Genomic DNA, 15,993 nt, shown 5'->3' with positions numbered 1-15,993 from the left:
GCAAATCTTTCTTTCCTCCCCAAGAAACAGCCACTGCAGTTAATGCCAAACCACAGATAATTGAGAGTGAGAGGGAAATGGACTAAACATATTTTGCAGCATTCTCAGAATATAAAAATATATATTATATGTATATACACACAGAAGAGTGGCCGTTTGTGACCCAAACTGCTTGTGATTTTTCTTAGGTTGAAGCCAGTGGGATGTTTGCCTGTTGGCCTTCATTCTGGCAATTAGCAAAGCCAGGAATGTTCATTGATTATTCTTACATTGTCGGCTCTAAAAGCATCTTAACTGCACTGTGCCAGAAGCCAGGGTGTGGCATAGAGGATATTAGTTCCAACTTCCTTAAAACAACCACAACAAATCACTCATTTTTCTTTAGATTTCAGAACATAGGCACCTGCCTTCTACTGAGTCATTTAATTCCATCTTGTTCACTATTTGTCTACACATGGATTTGCTTTGCAGGTTGGAGAAGAATCTTCTCTCACTCCAGCTGGAGATGCCAGGGCTTGAACCTGGGATCTTTTGCACGCAATGTAGGTGTTCTACTACTAGCCTAGATTTTGAATCCACCCCATCTTCAGAACTTGGAGCAGGTGGCGTATTGCCATGGCCTGGTTATTATCAGCTTGTGTTAAATGGGGACCAGCTTTTTCATAGTGGCACCAGTATTGTGGAATGCACTTCCTACTTAAATATCGGAGGCCCCACATCACTATTAGCATTCTGTCATTTTTTTGTAGACACACCCTGTTTAGATAAGCCTTTCCCTGATTTTATTTTTTGATGGTTGTTTTAACTGTGATGCTGTTTTCATGAACTTGTTTATTACATATATTTTAATCATTTAATGTAGTTGTTTTACTGTGCGTTATAATTGCACATATCAGAATTTTTTATCATTTGATTTATTCTACTTGTTATTTTACTTCAGGTAGGTAGCCATGTTGGTATGACGCAGTCGAAATAAAAATAAAAAAAAATTAAAAATTGTCCAATAGCACCTTATAGACAGTTTGTTCTGGTATAAGCTTTCGTGTGCATGCACACTTCTACAGATACCTATTTTGCTGTTGGATTTCATTTCTTTGTGAACCACCTCGGTCTTTCCTTTTGAAATGAAAGGCTGGTTATAAAATTAATAATTATAATTTATATAAATTTCATAATTTATACTCTCAGGTTCTGCAAGGGGCTTGGGCTAATGTAAATACAGTTGTACCTCAGAAGTCGAACGCCTTGCGACTTGAACGTTTTGGCTCCCAAACGCTGCAAACCTGGAAGTGAGTGTTCTGGTTTGCGAATGTTCCTTGGAAACCCGAACATCCGACGTGGGTTCCGCGACTTGGTTTCTGAATGTTTTGGAAGTTGAACGGACTTCCAGAACGGATTCCATTTGACTTCCGAGATACGACTGTAGTTAACCAAGAGGTTGATATTAATGAGCTAGCAGGATAGTGCTAGAGGCAGATTCAGGGGAGTCCAACCAGTTCAGTTGCACTAGGCACAGTGCCTCAGGGGCACCACAACTTTGATGTAGAATGGAAGGCAAGAGGCAGTGAGCACCAAATTTTGGTGTTACACAGGGCACCTCTGAAATTTGAGGCCCCAACATCTATCTCTAGTAGTGCATCAGTTGTATACCCAGGAGACTTTGATTCAAAACCAGGGCTGGTTCACTCACTAAGCAAAATGAGGCGATTGCCTCAGGTGGCAGGTGCTGAGGTGGTGGTTTAACAGCAACTTTTTAAATAAATTTTAAAAGAAACGTCTAGTCACCCTGGAAAAAAAGCAGTGGTGGGCTTAGGCATCCTCCCAGGCTTCCTCTCACAAATGCCTCACTCTGAGGAAGGAACCTCCTTCCATTCCTCAGAGCAAGGCAGAGGGGAGGGGAGGTTTGCTGCATTAGCAGCAGCAAAATATTACAAGTAAAGAGAGAGGGGAAGGAGAAAACAGGAGGGGCAGCATTGGCTTACAGGCATCTGACAAATAGCAGCATACAAGAACAGAAATACAGATAAATGGAGCTTGCTTTTTGGCCTTGGACAACCTTGCCGGGGTGATGTGAGGATAAACATGAAATAACCTCATCACCTTGAACTCCTTTCCAGGAAATGCAGCAGTGAGATGAAATAAATAAAATATGTGTGCTAGGCAAGCAGAAGAACCAGAAATGATGTCTGGCAACATATCCCACTGGAATTGCTTTGCAATTACAATTTCAAAATATGTAGGGCAGGGTTGGAAGCTGATTTAGGACATTGTTGTACATCTCTTCTCCAAAATGTAGGGGTTTTTCTCCTCCTCCTCAGAATCAAAACATTTAGAACACTGTGGCAAGAGGTATAAGATTCAGTTTCTGTTCTTCCACACCACAAAAACTCAAGAGCCCCTAAGTTTTGTTTCCAAACATTCAAAAGAGCAGCCTCAGTTTTGATCACCATATGTAGAATGATGTAGATAATAATAATAATAGTAATAATAATAATAATAATAATAATAATAATAATAAATAATTTTATTTATATCCCGCCCTCCCCAGCCGAAGCCGGGCTCAGGGCGGCTAACAACAATAAAATAGTACAACATACCAAAATTATTCATTATAAAATTAACTCAAATCAAACTAATGGCAACCACTGGGCCAGAGCTCTGCGAAGATTGCCAAAGGAGGGAGTCAGGCTGTGCCCTGACCAAAGGCCTGATGGAACAGCTCTGTCTTGCAGGCCCTGCGGAAAGATGTCAAGTCCCGCAGGGCCCTAGTCTCTTGGGACAGAGCGTTCCACCAGATCGGAGCCACAGCTGAAAAAGCCCTGGCTCTAGTTGAGGCCAGCCTAACCTCTCTGTGGCCTGGGACCTTCAAGATGTTTTTATTTGAAGACCGTAAGTTCCTCTGTGGGACATACCAGGAGAGGCGGTCCCGTAGATACGAGGGTCCTAGGCCGTATAGGGCTTTAAAGGTTAAAACCAGCACCTTAAACCTGATCCTGTACTCCACCGGGAGCCAGTGCAGCTGGTATAGCACCGGGTGAATGTGATCTCGCAGCGAGGACCCCGTAAGGAGTCTCGTCGCGGCATTCTGCACCTGCTGGAGTTTCTGGGTCAGTCTCAAGGGCAGCCCCACATAGAGCGAGTTACAATAATCCAGTCTGGAGGTGACCGTCGCATGGATCACAGTGGCTAGGTCAGGGAGAGAGAGGTAAGGAGCCAACTGCTTAGCTTGGCGGAGATGAAAAAATGCCGCCTTTGTTATAGCTGCAATCTGCGCCTCCATGGAAAGGGAGGTGTCGAAGATTACACCCAAACTCTTAACGGATGGTGCTGGCATTAATTGCACCCCCGCAAGAGATGGGAGTTGCCCCCCCAATCCCATATCGTCCCGTCCCAGCCAAAGGACCTCTGTCTTCGAAGGATTTAACTTCAACTGGCTCCCACATGCTTCCAAACATCTGATCAGTGTATCTGGGGCCGAGTCAGGATGGCCATCCATCAACAGATAGAGTTGGGTGTCATCAGCATACTGATGGCAACCCAGCCCAAAACTCTGGACAAGCTGGGTGAGGGGGCGCATAAAGATGTTAAAAAGCATCGGGGAGAGTATTGCACCCTGAGGCACTCCACACAGCAAGGAGTGGCGCGATGACAATTCCCCCCCAAGCGCCACCCTCTGTCCCCGACCAGGGATAGATCAGGGATAGCCAATGGGGTGTTGTCCAGATATTGCTCCCATGATCCCTTACAGACACCCATGCTAGCTGGGTCTTATGAGAGCTAATGTCTAACAACATCGGGGGGGGGGGCACATTGGCAACTCTTGGTATAGAATTAGGCAGCTGGCCCCAACATTGGGCTTGGCTAGGGATGGGAGGGAGGAATTCAATTCAGTTAATAAATAAAGACCAACCTACTTAATTCACACTTTCTGATACAATACAAGAACTGAAACATAGCCATCCTTCCAAATTCACACTTCTCTTAATTTTGCATAGCAAATTTCTGATCAAGTAATGCATACGCTAGGGTAAAGTGTGCATATACAGTGGTACCTCGGGTTACATACGCCTCAGGTTACAGACGCCGCTAACCCAGAAATAGTGCTTCAGGTTAAGAACTTTGCTTCAGGATGAGAACAGAAATCGTGCTCCGGCGGTGTGGCAGCAGCAGGAGGCCCCATTAGCTAAAGTGGTGCTTCAGGTTAAGAACAGTTTCAGGTTAAGAACGGATCTCCAGAACGAATTAAGTACTTAACCCGATGTACCACTGTACATGCATGTAGTAGTGGAAACAACATTCAAAAATGCATTATATTGGGGAAAATTGCTTTGCAAAAATGTGTTTATTGACTGATAAATTTTCATGAGGACTTTGAATAATAATAATAATCATAATCTCAAAACTGATGCAGAAGTGTGAAGATCTGTATTTAAGTTCCTTCTCAGAATCAAACCATTTGGATGAGAAACAAAGGAAGCAAAAGCAACCTATTTCCCCATCCCTAATCCTTCGCGTTTGTCAGTTTTGCAAGGAATGAAAATAAAGTTGGCATTCCATATTTCATATCCCTTTTTCATCCGGGATGATATTAAGGCAGATGACTCCCAAGCAAGGAAAGGTTTGCTGGCCTCAGCTTTTTTGCATTTGTTGCCACAGAAGCCCCCAAGTATAAAGCAGATGAAATAGCCTGTTGTCGCCATGGGAATCAAGCTTAACTCTGTTTGTTTTTGCTCCTCTTGTTACTGTACAATTTGAGAGTGAGGATAAAGAGCTGTCTTTCTCTCGCTCTCGCTCTCCCCCGCTCCCTTGTTTTCTTTCCCTGGGAATACAGGGCTTTGGCAAGGACTACCTCTGTGAGGGATATTCTAGGTATTTTTTCCTGATGACAGTTACCACCTTATAAAGCACCTAAAAATGTATGAGGCTGTATATAGAGATGAAAGTGAACTAAATGGGCCAGCTGGCTCCATCAGGACAATGGAGATTGGATTTCCAAGCTGCCTGTCTGCTTCGTTCTGGTGAAGGAGGCAGCAGAAGGAATGCTGGGCCAGTTGGCCCTTTGATTTTGCGCCCAGGTGTTTTTGGACTGTATCTTTCATCAGCCCCAACTGGTATGGCCATTGTTCAACAATGGTGGCAGTTGTCGTCCAATAACATTGGTGTGTCTGTGAGTGAAATTGCCTATCTCTTGATAAAAGCATAAGACAGAGCCTGCCTGCAGGCTTATACTGTAATAGACACAATATTAAAGGAAATGGGCAAGGGAGGCTCCCCCTGTCCCCATAAGGTAAAGGTAAAGGTACCCCTGCCTGTACGGGCCAGTCGTGTCCGACTCTAGGGTTGTGCGCCCATCTCACTTAAGAGGCCGGGGGCCAGTGCTGTCCGGAGACACTTCTGGGTCACGTGGCCAGCATGACGAAGCTGCTCTGGCGAGCTGGCACCAGTGCAGCACACGGAAACGCCGTTTACCTTCCCGCTATAAAGCGGTACCTATTTATCTACTTGCACTTAGCGGTGCTTTGAACTGCTAGGTGGGCAGGAGCTGGGACCGAAAGACGGGAGCTCACCCCGCCGCGGGGATTCGAACCGCCGACCATGCGATCGGCAAGCCCTAGGCGCTGAGGTTTTACCCACAGCGTCACCCGCATCCCTTTTCCCTGCCCCCATAATGCCTAATAATTCAGGAACATCTGGCAAAACTGATGGGCAAGAGATTCAGCGGGGTTGGGAGTGTACTCCTATACTCAATACATAATTGTCTTCTGGAACATACTACCACTAAATGTTGTGATGACCACTGGTATAGATGACTTCACAAGAGATTAGACTAATTCACTGAGGTCGGAGAGGTTTATCCACAGCTGTTAATGTTAGCCCTATTGAGTCTACAGGAATTGGGTTGGAAACTGGCTAAGCCCATTGAACTTAGGCCTCTTTAAAATTAATGGGACAAGTCAGTCATGGCTTAGCTGAAGCCCCATTGAGTTCATTTGGAACTAAGTGAAAGCGAGTTGGTCTGGATCCAATAATTGTTTGCATCATCAATGTTCATGATTATAGAGTTTCTCCACTTGAAAGAACTCTTACAACATCAGGTTGAAGTCCTGTTGCATCATCTGTATTTCTGAACTTACACATTTCTGGGACTGGCTGTCCCATTTCCTTGTCTAGATTTTTTATTTTCATTCAACTCCTGCATGGGGCAGACATTCTGTGATGCAGTGATCTTCTAGACTCTTGAACAAACAGCTCAGCTTCCTTAGTATTCGAACAAGTCATCGGGAACTATGACTAAGATCAGCAAGAAGAGAGGGGGAGGGAAGATACAATCAATAGGGCAGCTCGTAACAGAATTAATGATAATAATAATGATAAAGCGATAAAACACGAGATATTAAAAACTTCCCTAAACAGGGCTGCTTTCAGATGTCTTCTAAAAGTCAGATAGTTGTTTATTTTCTTGGCATCTGACAGGGCGGTCACCACTACCGAGAAGGCCAAAGGTAGTCTATAACAATCAGCATAAACTTAAGCACTTTTATTCTTTTGAAAGGTGGAGCTAAAATATTAAACAGGTATACAGGCAACTTCCAATTTACGCAGGGGTTACATTTCAAGGCACTGCACATGTAAGTGAAATTGCATGTATTTGAAACACCATTGGCAAATGGTCAGGGATGTTGGGAGTTCCAGTCCAAGAGCATTGGGGGGGGGGCACCATGTTGGCTACCCCAGAGTACAGGATAACTTGGACAATATGTGTATCAAATTCCACCTTTCTGTATGGTTTTAAAGCACCTTAACTGTTACATTCCTCCCAGACCTACTGGCTCAGGAAGTTACATAGACAGGAAGTTACACAGATACCCCACTTGTGGACATGGCTATGTAATTAACTGGGGTTTCTTGGGCTTTATGGTGGAATAGACATGCATATTTGTAGCCACTTTAAATGTGATGGGTATGATTTCGATCTCTTAATTCAATATTGAATTTCTGGAGACCTTGGTTTTTCCAGGAATGTCTTTGTCTCTATTCAGCTCTTCTTGAAAACCAATGTGGTCACAGGAGCCATTAGGGCACGGGCTGGGGGACCCTTTTCAGCCTGAGGGCCCTCAGGAGCAACCTTCCAGGGGCCACATGCCAAGGGTGGCTGGCACCAGGGACAAAAGTGGGCAGAGTAATGCATGTGTGCAGTAGCTACTTTCCAGCCATGCAAAAGCCAGGGGTTTCTATGTAAGCACACATCTCCATTCAGCAAAGCATAACAGCTAGGCAAAAGCACTCCATGAGGATGCCCTATGCAGAGCAGGGCCTGGGAAGTTACAGAGGTGTGTCCTGGGAAACAGTATAGCTTGGGAAGAGTCCCGAAAGCTAAATAGAGAGAGGCTTGGAAGGCCACATTCAGCCACAAGCCTGAGATTCCCTGTCTTGGTGCTACAGCATTGGATTTGGATTGGGGAGACCATGAAATTCTCTGGATGGTCTTGGGCAAGTTGCCATGCTTTACACCTAATCCAATAGTGTTTCTAATTTTTTTTAAAAGGTGTTTAATATTTTAAAAATCTTTAAAAATACAGTATTTTTAAAAATATACAAGGCCTTTTACAATGTCTTCCTCTTTTAATCCTTGCAGCTCTTCCTGTTCTGTATTTATACATTTGTTGTTAACCAATTTTAAATATTGTTTTATTTCTTGTTGTGCTCCGTGCTTAGGACTTTTGTTTCAGGGCAGGCTATAAATACTGCAAATTAAAAAACGGAAGACTGAGAAGAGACAGAGACAGAACAAGATTTGTAGACCGGTAGAGAGATATAATTACAGGTGGCAACCATTTTGTTCACATCCAATTAACACATGGGTCCTTTTGGATCCAGATGAGGGCAAAATGGGGGTGGGGTGTAATGGGTTGGGGTGGGCTTAGGCATGCTCCTAATGGTCACCTCTTGTATATATAATTCTTTTTTCTTTTTTTTTGCTTCCCCCTGGCAGCCATCTTGTGCTGACACCCAGAGAACTTCGATCAGGAAAGGGGTATTAGTACCTCATTTTTTACTAAAAAAGAGAGCACTGAATCTCTCTCTCTCTCTCTCTTCTCTCTTCTCTCTCTCTCTCTCTCTCTCTCTCTCTCTGTGTGTGTGTGTGTGTTTGCATGATAGATAGATAGATAGATAGATAGATAACATAAATAAATAAATGTGGTTTCCGGATGGAGTTAGAGGCAGGTTGTTGATCTGGAAAGGCTGAAATCACTACTGTGGAGGACTCATTCATATCAGATATCCTGTTTCTTCATTTCTTTAACTTTCCATGGAAACAACTGGACAGAATTTCTGTGTCTATACTGTTGCTACTTCCTGGAATAATTCTAAGGAAAAAGAGGCTGGCTGTTCCACTTGGGTATCAAGCACATCACACAGATTCCAAGTCTATGATTTACGCAATCTTTTGGCATTGCGGTTGTCATGAGCCAAAGACATCCCTTGGCCTGAAAGCAACAAAGATTTATATGTCAACAATTTATAAATCTTTCTGAAACTGAAAGAAATGCAAGTGTTTCTTTTAAAAAACAAACACACAGTTAACTAAACTAAACATGTGGAAAATACGTTAGCTTATTAAAAAGGAAGGAGACCATTTCTCAGTGGTTAAAGTGCATACTTAACATGCTGTGTGTGTGTGTGTGTGTGTGTGTGTGTGAAAGAGAGAGAGAGAGAGAGAGAGAGAGAGAGAGAGAGAGAGAGACTGAGACTTGGGCAAGACCACCTAGTAAGCTTCATAGCTGAGATATGAACCTAGAATTCAGTTGCAGGTTGACAGCCTGCTCATCATAGCACACTAGCTGTCAGTTAATCTTGTGAGTGGGAAACTCCCTTAAAATTTTACCCTGTCTTTTGCACTCCTTCATTGGAAGTTGTTCTGCATTTTCTGCATGTAGCAAATGATCTGGAAACTCCCTTCTATCTCTTTCATTCTATTATCTTTTGTAGTTTCTTAGCCCTGCAGAATTTTGTTGTTCAGTAGATACCATATTTTTCGCCCTATAGAACACACTTTTTCCCGTCCAAAAATGAAGGGGAAATGTGTGTGCGTCCTATGGGGCGAATGCAGGCTTCAGGAAGCTATCCGCAAGCTGTGGGAGCCCGCGGGAGTTCCCCCCGTGCTCCCCCGGCTTGCGCAGAGCTGCCTGCATCCCAAAGCCCCGGCGCGCTGAGCAGTCGCGCTGGGGCTTTGGGTAGCTCTGCGCAAGCCGTGGGAGGGCTCCCCTGGCTTGCGCAGGGCTGCCTCTTATCCCGAAGTCCCGGCGCGCTGAGCAGTCGCGCCGGGGCTTCGGGTAGCTCTGCGCAAGCCGCGGGATGGCTCCCCCGGCTTGCGCCACACTGCATCTTATCCTGAAGCCCCGGCGCGCTCAGCAGTCATGCCGAGGCTTCGGGTAGCTCTGCGCAAGCCGTGGGAGGGCTCCCACGGCTTGCGGAGAGCAGCCTGTTCTGGGGGCTGGGGTCGGGGGAAGCTCGGGCTTCCCCCGCCCCAGCCTCGCGCCTTGGGGGGGGGGGAGAATAATTTTTTTTCTTTATTTCCCCCCCAAAAACCTAGGTGCGCCTTATGGGCCGGTGCGCCCTATGGGGTGAAAAATACGGTACGTTTTGGTACGGAGCATCTCAAAAGCTCATATAGTACAGTTGCTTCTTCATTGGTTGCATCTACTTAAGGAAAGCACACACGCACTAACTGCTTACTGCCTGGGTTACTTGTTTATGAAAGCACAATGATTCATGCTGATTGGCATTGCCATTCCTAGGCATCAGAACTAGTTTGTGCTTGATTCAGATCCACAGGTTTTCCTTTAGCTCGAACTGTTTCTGGCACAGGATCCATCTTGAGCACTGCTCAACAAGTACATAGGAGTGGGAGAGTGGTTTGAATCACTACTCATGTCCCTTACTGAAGGGTTGTGTGTGTGCATCAAAGGTGGCTTTGTTCTTGAATCTGAGAGGTCTGTAGACACACTGAAATTAAGTTAGACATGTCTATTAAGTTTAGTGGGTCTACTCTTGAGTAGGACTAGCATGAGATTCAACCCATAGGTTTGTTCTGGGTTTGCTAAATTCTTAGGGTTTGTTTGGGAGAGCTAAATGGTGAGCCCAAACCACAGTTTAGCTCAGTGCAGCAGCAAAATGATAGGGGAGCAGTAAAGTGTCTGCAATAAGTAAGCAAGCAAACAAATAAATAAAACAACCTGCCATGTCACCTCACAGTTGAAGCCTATAAGAAAACTCCAGTTCTTTGACAATTCCATGTGTTTTTCATCATGGTCTCTATGGGACCGCATGAAAATGCATCAGAGATGGCAGTTTAAGCCAGCTACACTGAAGTATATATCTCCTTTGTTTCCTAAATACTGCAAATGCAAATCACTTCTCATCATGAGCATTCTATATGGACTTTGCAGTCTTGGGACCAACTTGTTCATCAAACTCCTGGCAGCCTAAATTACTTTTTAAAGTTTGAGAGAGTGGGTATCATTTGAGGCACTCATTAGACGAAAGGGAAAATGCTCCCCCTCCCAGAAATGTTCCATTGGTATTTATTGCCTCCTGGTGCTCTTATGTTTTTAGATAACATCTCCTGAGCAAAGCAGACCCTAAGCGTGCTGCTTTTATATTCTTCAGTGTTTGTAATGTTGCAACCATTGATCACCAAAGGATCTTGGGTCTCTGGCTTCCTGTGAGAACGAGATAATTGCTCTCTAGCAGGTTGTATATGACGTTGGTTATCAGGAGAAACCCCTGGGACTTCAATCACAAGAGTGGGATGATATTGTGGGTAAATGAATAAACAGAAGGTTATCCAGCTTCCTGCAAAACAGTTGCCTTTGTTTGAAGGAAGTGAGGAAAATAAGTGCCTCCCCCCCCCTTTTTTCCCATACACTGTGTGCAAATACGGAAATTATAACACAAAAAAATATTATTTAGGAAATGCCACTTAAGAGGTTCTCAAGCCAGGAAGAAATTATGTGATGCAGAAAAACAAAAAAACCGCCCCCAAACAAAAAACTACCACAGCCTCTCAAAAGTAAAAAATATGATACCGTGTTGTGTGTCTTTAAATATCAGTGGTATTTCAGCAGGGATTTTCTATGCGTGCCATAACAACATATCGCAGCCTGGTGCCCTTCAGATTTTTACACTACAGTTCCCAGTTGACTAGGCTATAACTTTTCATTCTGGTATGCTAGCTTTCTGTTTCCAAGGAAACTGTTTCATTAAGCAATGACCTCTCCCACCTGTTGCACAGTCCATCTCGCACACTTCAAGATCCTATCACCTTATTCTACTGTAGGATTTCTACCTGGAGTTAGAATGGTGTCCAGCACTATAGCTTTTGCTTGGCGAGTTTTTCACAAGATAGGTACCGTATGTCTAGCTGGTACTGACTATGGTTGGTGGGGAAAGTATTTGCACTTTTTTCCAAGGCTAATGTGGAGAGTGTATTGGGGTGGAATTAACTGTGGTGGGGGATGGGACCCTGTGGGCACCAGGGAAGGCCTCTGAGGGCACATGGGCATCCATGGGCACTGTGATGGCAACCGTATGTATACACTGGTATCTGTGCATTTCTTACCACCTTCCTGTGCCAAGCCTTGCTTGCACACCAAGGTCCTACTTTTATGCTTAACTGTAGCCTGCATTTTATTTTTAACAATTGTGACTCACACCTGCTTGCAAAGATGTCATGGAGAGCCCTGCAGGGAGTGGAGGTTTGCACTGATGCAGAAGGGGCTGTAGCTTGCACCCAGGCTGCCTTGGCTTCCCTATATAAATCGCGAAGCTGCCTGCCACATGTGCAAATGCCGATCTCTGCCAAGTGGGTGGGATTCATCTTCGGAGGCCTAAGACTTGCTGACAACTTTAATGTTTGGCTATCTGGTGTGTGTTTGATCCTGCTGCTTTGTAACAGTGGAACAAAAACAGGAGGGAAGAGATCCGGTGTGACATGCACAGGACACCTTCCACCACTTACTTGCTAATCCCAAATAAACACCAAAGGATCCCCCCTTTTTTGAGATTCAAGATTTGGTTGTGAGTCTTGCGGCATATTAAATATTGCTAAGATTCATACTCATAAGAAATCAATGATTTCTTAGCACTGACACATAGTCCTTCCTGTTATTTTCATACCCTGCTTGTAAATGAAGACAGGCTGTGTTGCTTCACCAGTGCTACCCCTACCTAAACTTAGCATGTACGTATGTCTGTGTTTGTTGCTTAGTTAGCGCAGATGGGGGCAACTTTGTTCATCCCCAACCCCAACAAGTATAAAATAGTAGAATACTTCATAAACCTTTTCTTATGTTTCTCTTTCACATTGATTTGGGTAAATGATTTCTTGCAAAGAACTATATTTTTCATGACTAAACCCTTATTGGGAACAACAACTTCTTCTTCTTCTTCTTCTTCTTCTTCTTCTTCTTGATGTGCTAAGCTAAATCTCTTTTATCTCATTTGTTTTTCCTGCAGCCAACCGGGTACATGGAAAACTCAATTTCCTACAGCTCAATTGAAGATGTTCAGCTGCTCTCTTGGGAGAATGCCCCTAAGTATTGTTTACAGCTCACGATCCCTGGAGGCACAGTCTTGTTGCAGGTACAGTAACCGCAAAAAACAAAACAAAAACAACCCCTGCTCCTTGCTTTCCAGTGCTGAATTCAATTTCTCTGTTTGGTGAATACGAGGATGAACTGATGATCATTGCCTGTGATTGGCTTTTGTTATTTACTAACAGATTTGTGCCAGGATGAGAAAGCTTTTTGACCCTTTGGGGAAGATTTTGGTTGCCCTGAGATAATAGTACCAAGTAAACATCTATCTGTAGCTGGTGCAGAAAGAGTTTACCATTAAACAGAGATGATTTCGACCATGCAGTTTAAATTCCTAAATTGATGAAGAGGGTAGTGTGAAGGTGAACAGAGTTGGGACATGCACCCCATCCCTTACAAAGCACATAGCCATATATTCATACACATCTGCACATCTGTTTCATACCCAAGACACACACCCATTCGTTCCCCCCGCCCACACTCTAGTTGCTCTCTCTTGCACGCAAGCACACATACACCTATTCATTCACACAGACTTTTGCTTTTCCTGCCCAGCTGCAGTCTCCAAGAAGACTGCCACACCACTGCATGTGTAGCAGTTACCCTTGCAGAAATCCTTCCATTGGACTCTCTGGAATTTTTTTTCCCAGGCCTCATTGCTGAGCATGGGCAGGAACAGGTGGGGAAGCTGTGGGCCATGTGGGGATGCCCTCCTGCCAGTAACTGGTCCACAGACCACAGGATGAAGCTTTCTCTACTTGGCAGAATTTCAGCCATCAAAATGAATATTGTTTTTATTCCAGTCAATCCTGATTGATTAGCTGCCTCTAAGAATGGAAAAAAATATCTCTAAATTTGTCTGGCAGGGGGGAAAGCCATGAATTAAACATAAGATTTTGATATATACAAAAGAAAGAGGAAGTTTTGCCCTGCCCGACTGCAATTATGTTATGAGGCATCCTGTTTGTGTTGGTTAAGGGAATGGATTGTGTTGGAAAATGCATACATTTTAGATCTGGAAGGTTATGATTTAAAATTTGGCTGGCATGCATGTTGTTGGTATGGGAAAGCTAAAATTTATAAAAGTTTTATAAACCATGTCATTAGAAGAAATTTGTATCGAGTCTGGGAGAAATATAACACTTTGTTAGAAAGAAAAACACTGTTATGGTTATCCCTGATTGAAGCAATTACAGTTAAGAAAATCAACATGGATAGACAATGGGCCACATATAGAGACTTGTTGGACACAGGGAGTGAACCCAAATTGAAACCAATAGAAGATTTAAGGAGCCAAGTTACAGATTGGTTACAATACCACCAGTTACACAATATGTTTAAATTGGATAAGAAATATGGGTTTTTGGACCAAAGCTCACAATTTGAAAGAGAGTTAATACAGAATAAGGATAAATCAGTGTCTAAAATGTATAAATTACTACTGGAATGGGAAGCAAAAGATGAGCTGGTTAAAGCCTCAGTGACACACTGGGCAATGGATACAGGGCACAACATAGACCTAAATTTTAGGATAAACTTTGGAAGAATGATTTGAAATTTACTGCATTCTATACTTTGAAAAAGAACTATATAAAAATGATTCATAGATGGTATCAAACACCAAGTAGATTGGTTAAGAGGTATAAAGCAGAATCAGATCTGTGTTGGAAATGTAATGAAAGGGAGGGAACTTCTTTCATATGTGGTGGGCATGCAAAAAGTTTAAAGAATATTGGGAAATTATTTACAATGAAATGAAAAAATGTTTAAAACAACTTTCCCAAAAAGGCTGGAGGCATTTTTGTTAGGGATAGTATAGTCGGAATTTCCCAGGTATCAGAGAAACTTCTCTACGTATGCAACAATGGCAGCTCGTGTTCTGTTAGCCCAAAAATGGAAAGTGAGAGTGGTCTTAAATTGATAGAATATACGGAACTAGCAGGTTTAGTGAATAATTAAGAGAACAAGAAGAATATACATTTAAAGAGGAATGAAAATCTTTGCTGATATTTTCCATACAAATGAAAGTGTACACATCTGAAAACGCTGGTAACATTAAGATAAGGTTACCAGATTTTTTTCAATGAATCTGGGGACACTTTTCAACTTCAATGGATTTTGTATGCCGACTGCTTTGTAAATCCAGGGACTGGCCCCAGGAAACGGGGACGTCTGGTAACCTTACACTGAGATAAATTCAACAGTTTAACTAATAAGATGTAAAATTGGAGAGCTGACAAAAATGGACATAGCAGAATATGCAGGAATAATAGTTAAATAAATGAACCAGCGAAGGGGAACAAGGGAAGTCATGGATTATATGGTATTATGTAAACATTTATTTCAAGATGTTAAAATAAGGACTTAATAATAATAAAAAAAATTTAAACCGTAACTGGGCCACAGACCAGAGGTTCCACCCACCCTGACTTAGCAGGTCAGGGAAAAGATTAGGATGGGACCTTCTCCTTGACATGCTCAGAGTCAAGGGAATGCCAGGGAAATGTAACACTCCTACCCTCAAAATTGTTCTCATCCCACACAGGCAGTCTAAATATCTCCACCCCTAAACATGTCAAATGCTATAACTATCAAGTTTCAATTACCAGATGTTATCTAATATTCGTTAATACTGCATACCATTCATCAAATATTGTCAAGGACCATATACTTGGTGTTCTGAACTATCTTCTGGGGAAGCCGAAGAAGCATCTTAGGGGCCGGCAAACTTTATCAGCAGGGGGCTAGTCCACTGTCCCTCAGACCTTGTGGGCGGCCAGACTATATTTTGAAATGGGGAAAAAAGAACAAATTCCTAAGCACACTGCACAATGCACCGTATTTTTCGTCCCATAGGACGCTCCGTCCGATAGGACGCACCTAGTTTTTTTGGGGGGGGGAAATTTTTTCCTTTATTTCCCCCCCAAAAGCAGGTCGGGGAAACCGAACCAGGTCGAGGAACAGCGGGATGTCTGCGCTGCGCCTCCCTGCTGTCCCCCGAGCTTGTGGGGCTGGCCGATGTCTGCCCGGCGCGAGGGGCGCTCTGCTTCAGGGCGCCCCACCCACCGGGCGGCAGGCTACTATCCGCAGCCTAGACAGCCCTGCGGGAACTCCTGCAGGGCTCCCCACGCTGCGGATGTCTTCCTGAAGCCTGGATGTCTTCCTGAAGCCTGAAGCCTGCGCACCGACTCCTCTCGCTCTCCAAGCTTCAGCGAAAGCCTGCATTCGCCCCATAGGACACACCCAGATTTCCCCTTCATTTTTGGAGGGCAAAAAGTGCGTCCTATAGGGCAAAAAATACGGTATTTGTAGTGCACAAAAAAACAAGAAAAACAATACAATAATTAAAATGAAGAACGATTTTAATCAACATAAACTTTTAAGCAAGGACACA

The 15,993-nt window shown here is 43.7% G+C and overlaps 1 protein-coding gene across 2 annotated transcripts in view; it reads left to right on the top strand.

Moving 5' to 3' along the window:
• The window catches only part of CMIP (c-Maf inducing protein), a 149,803-nt gene that overhangs the window by 72,869 nt on the left and 60,941 nt on the right, over nt 1–15,993 (top strand). The window contains exons 1-2 of one of the 2 annotated variants that reach the window (XM_079989328.1): nt 7,453–7,491; nt 12,520–12,645. In XM_079989328.1, the coding sequence (XP_079845454.1) occupies nt 7,468–7,491; nt 12,520–12,645 (150 nt within the window). In that variant the 5' untranslated portion in view covers nt 7,453–7,467. Of the gene's footprint in view, nt 1–7,452; nt 7,492–12,519; nt 12,646–15,993 lie in introns of those variants that run through there. The other variant, XM_079989327.1, reaches the window with a different exon arrangement.

Source organism: Podarcis cretensis, assembly GCF_951804945.1.
Source record: "Podarcis cretensis genome assembly, chromosome: 8".
NCBI classification, from domain to species: domain Eukaryota; kingdom Metazoa; phylum Chordata; class Lepidosauria; order Squamata; family Lacertidae; genus Podarcis; species Podarcis cretensis.
Note: the sequence above shows the minus strand (reverse complement) of the source record. Positions and strands in the feature narration are given on the sequence as shown.